The following is a 10,647-nucleotide window of genomic DNA, read 5'->3' on the forward strand; positions in this document are numbered from 1 at the left end:
ACCTGGACGACATCGTAGTGTTTAGTAGAACATTGGAGGAACACCTACAGAAATTGGAAAAAGTTTTTCAGCGTCTAAGAAAAGCAGGACTCACCCTTAAGCCCAGTAAATGTTCTTATGCTAAAGAAGAGGTGGAACTATTAGGATACATAGTGAGCAGAGAAGGAATACTACCAGACCCCGCAAAGCTGCAAGCAATACGAGAGTTCCCTAGGCCGAATAATGTCAAGAGGATCCAGAGCTTCCTTGGACTTTGCAACTTTTATCGAAAATTCATCCATAATTTCGCCACGACCGCAAGACCGCTACACGAGTTAACGAAAAAGGATGGCAAATTCAACTGGTTGGAGGAGCATGAACACGCTTTTCAAACCTTAAAAAAGAAACTCTTGTCTGCACCAGTCCTACAACACTTCAACCCAAACGAAGGTACGGAACTACATGTGGATCCTAGCAAGCTAGGAATAGGTGCTGTTCTACTACAAAAAGGAGAAGATCAGAACCAACATCCAATAGCATACATCAGCAGAAGTCTGTCCAAGGCGGAAAAGAATTACACAATCACGGAACTGGAAGGGCTAGCATCAATATGGGCACTAGGATACCTGCGACATCTGATATACGGAAGACCAGTAAAGATAGTTAGTGATCACCACGCGCTATGTTGGATAAGGTCATTGAAGGATCCCACAGGAAGATTAGCGAGATGGTCACTAAAACTTTCCGAGTACGATTACACCATCGTACACAAAAGTGGCGCTAAACATCAAGATGCGGATTGCCTATCTAGAAACCCGGTCCTAACACCAGAAGAAGCAGAGGAAAACATCGACGACATCCCAACGTTTTTACTAATGCCTACGGACCTGGCACAAGAGCAACGGAAGGATGTTGGACTGAAAGAGATCATATCAGCAATAGAGGACCCGTCAAACAGCCCTATAGGAACAGCAAAAAGAGCAAAAAACTTTCGGTTAGTGGATAACGTACTATACAAAATCAACCCCATGTCAACAGGCCAGGAAAATGTGCTGGTTATCCCGGAACACCTAGTGGGAGAAATATTGCATTCCCACCATTCGGAACCACTGTCAGGACATCTAGGAGTAGCAAAAACGCTACATAAAATAAGAAGTAGATACTACTGGGAAACCCTAAGCAAAGATGTAGAAAAGTTCGTCAAGGGATGTCCAGACTGTCAAGCGAGGAAGGGCCTAGAAGGAAAGAAACCCGCAGGACTTTTACAGCCCATACCGGTGGAAACACCATTCGTAAGAGTAGGAATCGACATATTGGGACCATTTCGAAAGAGCAAAAAAGGAAACACCGTAATAATCGTAGCAACGGATTACGCCACAAGATGGGCAGAGACACAGGCACTGCCGGATGGTAAAGCAAGGAACGTAGCCAAATTTATAATGGAAAAAATTATAACCAGACACGGAGCGCCAAGAGGGACCAATTTTAGGTCAGAACTGGTGAGGGAGGTAGTCAGCAGATTAGGAACGTACAACCATGTAAGTGATTTAGAAGAACCATGTTCTTCTGGAAGCGAGTATATTCCAGATACAACTGATTGCGAATCTGAGGAATATGAAAAACAAGAGGATTTTTATGAAACAGAAGAATTAGAACAGAGTATTAATTATGCAAAGTCTGGGCCATCAAATGTTCCTTCAACTTCGACTGGTATATTATATTTTTAAAGTTAGAAAAATAAATCGTTATTCCATTTATATTATAGCAAATAACAATTTACAACCCGAAAGTAATGTCGATGGAGTTGTGATATCTTTTGGAAAGTTTGTCCAAAAATCTTCTGAGAAAATAGAACAGTTTTCCAATTCTAGACCATGGACAAAACTAACTGCATGTCCATATTGTTTCCAAGAGGTAACTCACTTTCCACGCCACCTTAAGAGAAACCACAATCAAGAAGGCGCGGTTAAAGAATTGTTTGCTTTATCTTTAAAAAATCCAAAACGAAAAGGACTCTTAAATGCCATTCGTCGTCAAGGAAACTTCGTTTTAAATTCTAAATCGAATTGTATTCGGCCCGTACGAAGACCAAAAACAGGTGATGAAAATGATGAAAACATGCAAAATTTAAAAGAAAAGTATGTCGTATGCAAAGATTGTTTAGGCTACTTTAAACGAAATTATTTAAGACGCCATCGAAAGAGATGCTCATTGAGATCAGTTCAGAATGCTGAGTCGGATCGAGAACAGCACTTGTCAAGTGCTCAATTATTTTCTGTGTGCTCTGGGGCATATAATGATTTTTATTCCTCTTTAAGATTAAAAAATGAGGTATTTCCAATAATGAGAAACGACGAAATTGCTAAACTGACAATGAACGACATACTTATTTGCTGTTATGCCGATAATTTGTTAAGAAGACATAAACGCCCTCAAATTAGAAATTCAATATCTAACAAAATGCGAGAATGTGGCCGATTATTATTGTGTTTAAAAAATATGACTGGTCTTCAAAAATTATTTGACTTTTTAAAACCTCAATTTTTTGACAATTTTATAGCTGCTACCAAAGTAATAAGTGGCTATGATCCAGAAACCTTCACTTTTAAAACAAGTAGTTTGCCTTTGCACATGGGAACTACCCTTAAACAAATTTGCGATGTAGCCACAAAAATGGTGATAAAAAAAAGTTCTCTATTTAGTTGTTCTAAACAAGAAGATACTTTAAAGGAAATCAAACAATTAAAAAAACTTATTGAAACTAATTGGAACTGGGAAATTTCTAGTTTGGCTTTGGAAAATCTAAATGAAAACAGACATATTAAAGCCAAATTATTACCTTTGACACAAGATGTTATGAAATTTCAAAAATTTTTACATGAAGAAGCACAAAAATCATGCAAAGCATTACAGGCAAACCTTCAAATAAAAGTCTCTTACAGAAGATTATCAGAATGCGTTTTGTCATTAACACTACTTTTAAATCGAAAACGTATTGGAGAAATTGAATATTTAAAACTTAACCGATATAATGAGACCGTTTTTCAAAACCAACAGGATGAATTTTTAGATTTACTTTCAAACACAGAAAAAATGTTATTAAAGAAGTTTAGAAGAGTAATTACTGAAGGCAAAGGCAGTAAACCCGTCCCTATTTTATTTCCTATAGACTTACAAAAATTTATTGAGGTTTTTTAATTAATCAAAGACAGTTTTGTGTAAAAGAGTCAAATGAATATTTATTTGCCAATCCCAATACAACAAATAAATCGCCAAGTGGTTATCATACTTTGAAAAAGTTAGCCCAAGAATCAAATGTTGAAAACGCAAGCCTATTTACATCCACAAGATTAAGAAAACAGATTGCCACAATTGTCCAAGTTTTAAATTTGAAGGAAGAAGAAATGGAACAGTTGGCAGGGTTTATGGGTCATACACGTAAAACACATGAATCATATTACAGGTGACCAAATTTATTTAAAAGAAGTACTAAAACATTTTAAATAAAGCATGCATGAATAATTATACAACATTTTTCTAGGTTACAAAATATTTACTTTAATTATACTTGCCTAATATATATTTTTAAGGCTCCCACAAGACATCTATCAAACTGCCAAGGTTTCAAAATTATTGCTTGCAATTAATAGTGGCAAGGGTTCTTTATACAAGGGCAAACATTTGGACGAAATTAATTTGTCAGATATAGACATGGATTCAGATCCGGAAGAAGAAACTTTAGATAAAGAAGAGAATTCTACACAAGAGGAGGTTACACAAGGATCAATTTCACTAACAGATTATAACGTGATTAATAATAAAAGTAAGTTTTTAATATAATTAAAAGTTTTTTCTTAAATATTTTAATTTTAGGAAAAAATCATATTAACCAGTTGAGAAAGAAGAAGAGCATAATGAGGATAAGATGGACAGAAGACCAGAAAATTCTAATTAAAGATAATTTTAAAAATCATATTAAAAATAAAATTGCACCTAAAAAAGAAGAAACGGAGAATTTCTTAAAGAAACATAAAGGACTTTTTAATGAAATAAATTGGGTAAAAATAAAAGCTTTTGTTTATAACTGTTATAAATGAGTAATACAGAAATTTATACTTTTATTAATTTTATCTGTTGCCTTTTTATCCTGTCAAAAAGTCTATTAAAAGCTATTATTATATAACTATAAGGTAAGTAAATAAATAATATTTATTTTAATAATATTAATTTTAATAATATTTATTTAATATTTATACGAATGATAATTTGATATTCCCGAACATGTGGATCTTTCTCTTACATATTGAATTGTTGATCTAGTACTTCTTCTTCGGATAATCTTTCTGCAACGGCAGTTCACTAGATACTGTACTAATATGGCTCTTTTCTGGGGGTCACGGCAAACTCCAATTTGGCTAATTTCAGATCCTAGGGGACACAATTGTCTGAATGCCGATCGCGCTGCAGCCAGGTAATGACAATCAGTATTGTAAACGTCATCTAGACGTTCAAAATGCCCTATCCATCGATGAGGGTTCCTGCCTGCATTAAATTAAAACAAGAACGAACTAAGATTTTATTAAATATTATAAGGCTAGAAATAGTTATATTTTTATAAATATTGTGAAAATCCAAATTTTTATAAAATTTCATTTTTATCAACCACTAGAATTAACTTAATAACTTAGAATAAATTAAAGTACATTTATGAAAAAAATACACATTAAAAAATATGTGTAAATATTATTAATACAATATTACACTTATATTTTTGTTTGATAAGTACCTGTTTGACTAATAGGTTCTACTTCGATTAATCTATATCCAGGTGGTGTAGATTGTTCTAGCAATCGCCGTGCCAAAGCCATCTCGGCTGGGTTGACTTCATCCGTACATGGTAATAAATCAATTGTTAATACCGAATGGACTAACAAAATTAAAACTGTTAATATGTACCACATTTTTCGTTCAATTTTGATTCTCTTAAATGGAGCATCCGAAGAACTACATCCCTATGCATACAGAGAGTTACTAAATGCATTCGCAAAGATTAATTTACATTGTGCGCACGCGCGCACCAGCACGGCGCATTGTCTCTGAGAGTAGGGATTCTTACTACCGGGCAAAACTTTACTCTCTTTGTCGTGCATCCATCTCTTACAACATCCAGACACGAAGAGCATTTTTCGCACTGTATATGTAAATGCAGACAGGCAGTTCCCTTCAGTAGCGTAGTTAATAATGAACCAATCTGCAAACGTGTTAAATAGGCTCATAATTTTCATTCAATTAAAAATCTAAACTTTCACAATAAAGCAAAAGTGTATAATAATACAACTTCAAGTAAATCTAAATCTTAAACATAAAGAATTTTAACAGTTAAAATTGTAGTCAGTGTCCATTTTTTATTAAGCACATCAAACTTGATCAAATGTAGTACTTGGTTTTAATTTTGTTAGTCAATTTAGGTTTACTAACTAATTATCAAAGACTAATGGTGTCAACGCACTAGAAAAATTAGATGATATTTATAATAATACATATTATCTTAATAATTTAATATACTTTTATTAAATTGTAAAATTTATACATTTAATTGAATGTTTTTTTATTTATTTTAAGTTAATTATGTTGTTTCGTTAATAAAAAAATTCGTTCTTCTTTTAATTTATTGCAAGCAAAAACCTTCATCACTGAATTGGGAGTTTTGAACGAGAAGGTAACGTCTACAAGACTGATTACAGAAGTACGAAAGTATTTAGAAAATTATGTCCTGCAGAGTCCGGAGTAAGCCAATTAGAAGTTCTCGACACTTCCAGTAGAATTTTAGAACAGTACCTGGTTAACTGCGCTTGCAAAAATGTTCGCCGAAGTAATTTTAAAAATTTGTTTGTATAGCTTAGATAAAAGAATAAATTCTATAAAAGCATTAAATGATATTTTAATAAATACAAATATCGTATTATGGTACTTTAAGCGAAACGAGCTATTTTTTCCATTATCTCAAAATCTGCCACTTTCTTGGACTTCTGTTATTGAATATTCTGGATCCATTTTATTTACGCCCCTGAGAAGAAAGTAGCAAGTTAAAAGACAGTAAATATGTAGCAAGTTCCTTACTCTTTGTTATTACTATGGTTGAGCTGTTGCCAAATATCGGGCTTCACAAGAACAGTAAAATACATAGAGTATCCGATCTATATACACTTACTACAGCGCGCCACCAACTGGTGACTTTAAAGAACTAATTTGTATAAAAACAGTACTATATATGTCCATATTAAGCCCACGAAAAATTTTGAGGGGGGCATCTTGTATCGTTATTCATCGATTAGCGACACAATACACGTAAAACGTTGTTTAGCCCGGTTCTGGGCTGAACAACGTCATTTTGGGCTACACAAAGTGCTATTTGTATATAGAACGGGCTACACAATGACCGTCTATACGTCTATACATAATTTTGTCACGCACGGTTGTGTAAATCTCAACAATCACAGGATTGAACGTCCGCCCAAACCTAACGATTTTGAACGTGAGGCACGGGACATTTTGATTTGTGCAAGTATTGAAAATACTTGCACAAATCAGCCAATTAGCCAGGTTGCACTGGACTTTGATCTTTCAAGTGCGCAAATACGAAATATACTGAAATCGAATGGATACCGCTCCTACAAACTGAAACGTGGGAATAAAAGTTTACCTGCCGATAAATACCGCCGCATGGCATTTTGTGAGACAACAATTTTATTAGTAAAATACTTTTTACTAATGAGTCGCCATTTTACACGGGCGACACAATCCCATTGTTACACGGTTTTGGTCAAAAGTAAATTTAAGAAAATTTTATGCTGCCCGTACCCAGTACCCCCAAAAACTAAATGTTTGGGCTGGTATTTTGGGAGACGACATAGTGAGTCCTTTTTTTATAGAAGGTAATCTCATTGGGCAAAAATACCTTGATCTTCTGCAGAACCAATTGGCGAACGCGTCATTAGTGGTTACGGAAGTATTCTTTGGCCAGCTAGGTCACCGGACCTCGCACGTTGCGATTTTTTTCTGTGGGGTTACCTGAAGTCAAAATTATACACGTTCCAGGAGAACAAGCCTAATAATCTGGATGAATTAAGAGACGGTATAATTAATTTAATGGAAAATATTACTCCTGACACTCTGGCAAACGTACGTGAAAATTTTTATAACAGGTTGGGGTATTGTACCACCGCGTATGGAGACGTTTTTGAACACCCCATTTAATTGTTTTTAGTATATTTTATTTAATTTTTGGGATACATTTTTATTTTGAAAAAAGTAGTTTATTTTTAGAATACTTATTTTTGTTTTTGATATACCCTCAAAAAATATTTCATTTTACAGATTGAAAATTATACAAAGTTACGGAATTTAAATGGAGCATCCGAAGAACTCGAACTACATCCCTATGCATACGGAGAGTTACTAAATGCATTCGCAAAGATTAATTTACATTGTGCGCCCGCGCGCACCAGCACGGCGCATTGTCTCTGAGAGTAGGGATTCTTACTACCGAGCAAAACTTTACTCTCTTTGTCGTGCATCCATCTCTTACAACATCCAGACACGAAGAGCATTTTTCGTACTGTATACGCCCTTTTCCCCCATATGTGCTATCACATATGTTTCCTATTTGGTCATGATCTCCGGATCGGCACCCGGAGAGGGGTTTACACTTTCCCCTCTCTGTCCAAAAAAAAAAAAACCAAATGTGGTGAGGCTATATGAAGGTGTAGTACATTTTTGCAAATTATTTACTCTTATCTATTGTGTTTTCGATTTCAGTGACAACAAATAAAAAAAAATAGATTCAGTATTGTCACATTTCTTCAAGATTTTACCTCAGTCATATATCACATACTTCAACAAAAAAATTTGACACTTTCGGGTAACTAATTAGTTATAATAATTATATTACAGTATTAGTTTAGATAAGTGTCGAAGTGATGTATCCTTAAGTATTTATTTGATGTATTATGTATCATTTATATATAGTATGTTTTTTTTCTTCATTTTTTTTTTGTTTTTATCATGAATATATAATAAAATTTATGCAAAATATTTAATTGTTTTATTTTTATATCCTATAAAAAAAACATAACCTATACTCATCTATATACATATAAATAAAATTGTATTAGGGAGCAATATCCAGTGGAATAGATTTTTTTGTTTTAATTGATTTTGTTTTTTGTTATAAAATATATAAATAAATCTTTTTTGTTAATTTTATGTTTTAAATTTACCTAATTTAGCTTTGTAAATTTACCTAATTATTTATTAAAGAACTTTTAATTAGATAGTTAAACTACCAAAGAAATATAGAGTAAATAAAAAATGAATATACTAATTAATAAAGTGATTTGCCGAATTTTATCTCTTTTCGAATTCAACCACATAAATAATATAAGTCATACATGAAAAACATAATAAATTACATATATTATATTATATTTTTCTAAAAATCATTTCTCTACATGTTTCGTTAAAAATGAAATCTGGCAACTATGCTGTCTAAAATCTCCGAAACAGACGATTTCAAATCAAGTTGACGCATGCGCTAAAAATATTCCTTAGAGTAACGGATTCTGCAACTTTACCATATATATATATATTTGTTTTTATCACGAATATATAATAAAATTATACAAAATATATAATTGTTTTATATATATATGGTAAAGTTGCAGAATCCGTTACTCTAAGGAATATTTTTAGCGCATGCGTCAACTTGATTTGAAATCGTCTGTTTCGGAGATTTTAGCATTGGAACATTTAGGATAACTGCATCTTTTACTAATCCAACCAGGACGTAGAGATTGCTGAGGAAAAACCATTGTAAAATAATACTATATAAAACTATATCACAGAATATCACCGAAATAATAATTAAAATAGAAACTTACATGTTCCTACCACGCCACTCACACAAACACTATGCCATTTTACTGTTAATTTTAGGAATTTCTATAACCAAATTACTAAATGTAAATACTAAAATCCCCAGTTTTCTATGTTTTTCCCAGATGACAGAGGTTGACCTTTGACCCCACTTTCGTCCCAGAATCGTGCATTTCCGACGCCTCCGAACTAGTATGTTCGGCTGCTGCCCACTCGTCCCTATTCACTTGGCCACCAATGGAAAAACTAAAAAGTTCCAACCTAATATTATAAACAAGAAACATTACTGAGCACAATTTCGGAATGCGGCCATGTGTTGGCATTTGGTGTTGTCATTTCTTATAGATTACAGATATCTTTTTGTCCATTTGTCACTTTATAAAGGGTGGGAAACTGTCTATTTAAAATTTATATTAAACTAACTGTACTCGCGACTTCGTTGGATAGCGTGTTGAATACGATCGTTTTCTAGACGGTGATTCCAAAGATTCTTGAGCTCTTAACAATGAAAAACGCCTTCAATCTAATTGTAATCGTTCATTCCTCTCAGAATCACTCTCATTCGACCTAGACATGGATATCTGTAATCTACAATTTATAAGACGACTTTCCTTATCTTTTTCAGATTCATTGTCACATCGCAATCTTTGGCTTTTGGCCTTACTCATGTTTTTAGAGAGATTTGACTTTCTTTTAGGCATAACTAAATATTAGAAAAAAACTATGTACGTTGAATGTACATCTGAATATTAAACACAAATGTACTTAATTTATAATTATTTTTAATTATTACTTAAAGGTAAAAAAGGAAAGCATTAAAAGTATTTTAAATTAAGATAAGATAAGATAAGAAGAACGGATCGAAGGAATTATAAAAGATACCTATATCAAATCAAATTATCAATCAATCGTTGGTGGGAGAAGTGGTGGGAGCCGCCCGAAGTGACGGCCCAGTGGTGGCATGCGCGTGGTACTGGATAGTACTTGGACATTGCAACATTACTTTATTTTTCTAAAATAAAAGAATTTTTTTAAAATAAAAGTAGCCTAAGTTATTCCTTATTACATCAGCTACCTGACAATAAAAGTCCCGTCAAAATCGATCCACCCATTTCAGAAATTAGCCGGAACAAACAGACAGACAGACAGAGAGACAAAAATTGTAAAAAATGTTATTTTGGTTATGTACCGTATTTATATTCATATGCATGTAGTAAACAACGGTTATTTCAATATTACAAACAGACACTACAATTTTATTTATATGTATAGATATAAATGAATATAGGTTATGTTTTTCTGATAGGGTACATCATACTATATATAAATGATACATAATACATCAAATAAATACTTAAAGATACATCACTTCGACATTTATCTAAACTAATACTGTAATATAATTATTATAACTAATAAGTTACCCGAAAGTGTCAAGTTTTTTGTTGAAATATGTGATATATGATTGAGATAGAATCTTGAAGAAATCTAACAACAATGAATCTATCATTTTTATTTGTTATCACTGAAATCGAAAACACAATAGAGCTAATAAGAGAAAGTTTTATTAGAAAAAATTGAATGGTAATAAATCATAGTATTAAGAAATTTGCGCATAATTACGTTAATACTAAACATTAAAACCTTGAAATTTGCAAAAATATACTACACCTTCATATAGTCTCACCAATTTGGTGCTTGGAACTAAAACCAAATGTACACATCAAGATCAGC

General features: G+C 32.9%; 1 protein-coding gene and 1 long non-coding RNA gene across 3 annotated transcripts; one reads left to right on the forward strand and one right to left on the reverse strand.

Annotated features, from left to right (window-relative positions):
- Positions 1-1,585: 1,585 nt before the first annotated feature.
- Positions 1,586-4,150, forward strand: LOC126266028 (uncharacterized). Of its 2 annotated transcripts, XM_049969306.1 has the most exons (3): positions 3,177-3,442; positions 3,570-3,802; positions 3,853-4,150. In XM_049969306.1, the coding sequence occupies exons 1-3, from the start codon at positions 3,384-3,386 to the stop codon at positions 4,074-4,076; spliced, it is 516 nt and encodes a 171-aa protein (XP_049825263.1). In that variant the 5' UTR covers positions 3,177-3,383; the 3' UTR covers positions 4,077-4,150. The 2 variants fall into 2 exon arrangements, 1 of the variants encoding a protein (XP_049825263.1); XR_007548492.1 differs by lacking the exons at positions 3,177-3,442; positions 3,853-4,150 and adding an exon at positions 1,586-1,893 and having other exon boundaries at positions 3,570-3,583.
- A 53-nt stretch (positions 4,151-4,203) lies between these two features.
- Positions 4,204-4,967, reverse strand: LOC126266047 (uncharacterized). The gene is made up of 2 exons (XR_007548521.1): positions 4,766-4,967; positions 4,204-4,521 (listed from the first exon to the last, which is right to left on the reverse strand). It is a non-coding gene; the product is annotated as an uncharacterized LOC126266047 (long non-coding RNA).
- Positions 4,968-10,647: the final 5,680 nt, after the last annotated feature.

This window comes from Aethina tumida, chromosome 6 (assembly GCF_024364675.1).
Source record: "Aethina tumida isolate Nest 87 chromosome 6, icAetTumi1.1, whole genome shotgun sequence".
Classification (NCBI taxonomy): Eukaryota; Metazoa; Arthropoda; class Insecta; order Coleoptera; family Nitidulidae; genus Aethina; species Aethina tumida.

What these genes read in the sequence shown, in the direction of transcription:
- LOC126266028 (XM_049969306.1), top strand. Translation starts at nt 3,384, where the DNA reads ATGGAACAGTTGGCAGGGTTTATGGGTCATACACGTAAAACACATGAA. An exon ending in ACACATGAATCATATTACAG is followed by an intron (nt 3,443 to 3,569) that starts GTGACCAAATTT and finishes TATATTTTTAAG; the next exon opens with GCTCCCACAAGACATCTATC. An exon ending in TAACGTGATTAATAATAAAA is followed by an intron (nt 3,803 to 3,852) that starts GTAAGTTTTTAA and finishes TTTTAATTTTAG; the next exon opens with GAAAAAATCATATTAACCAG.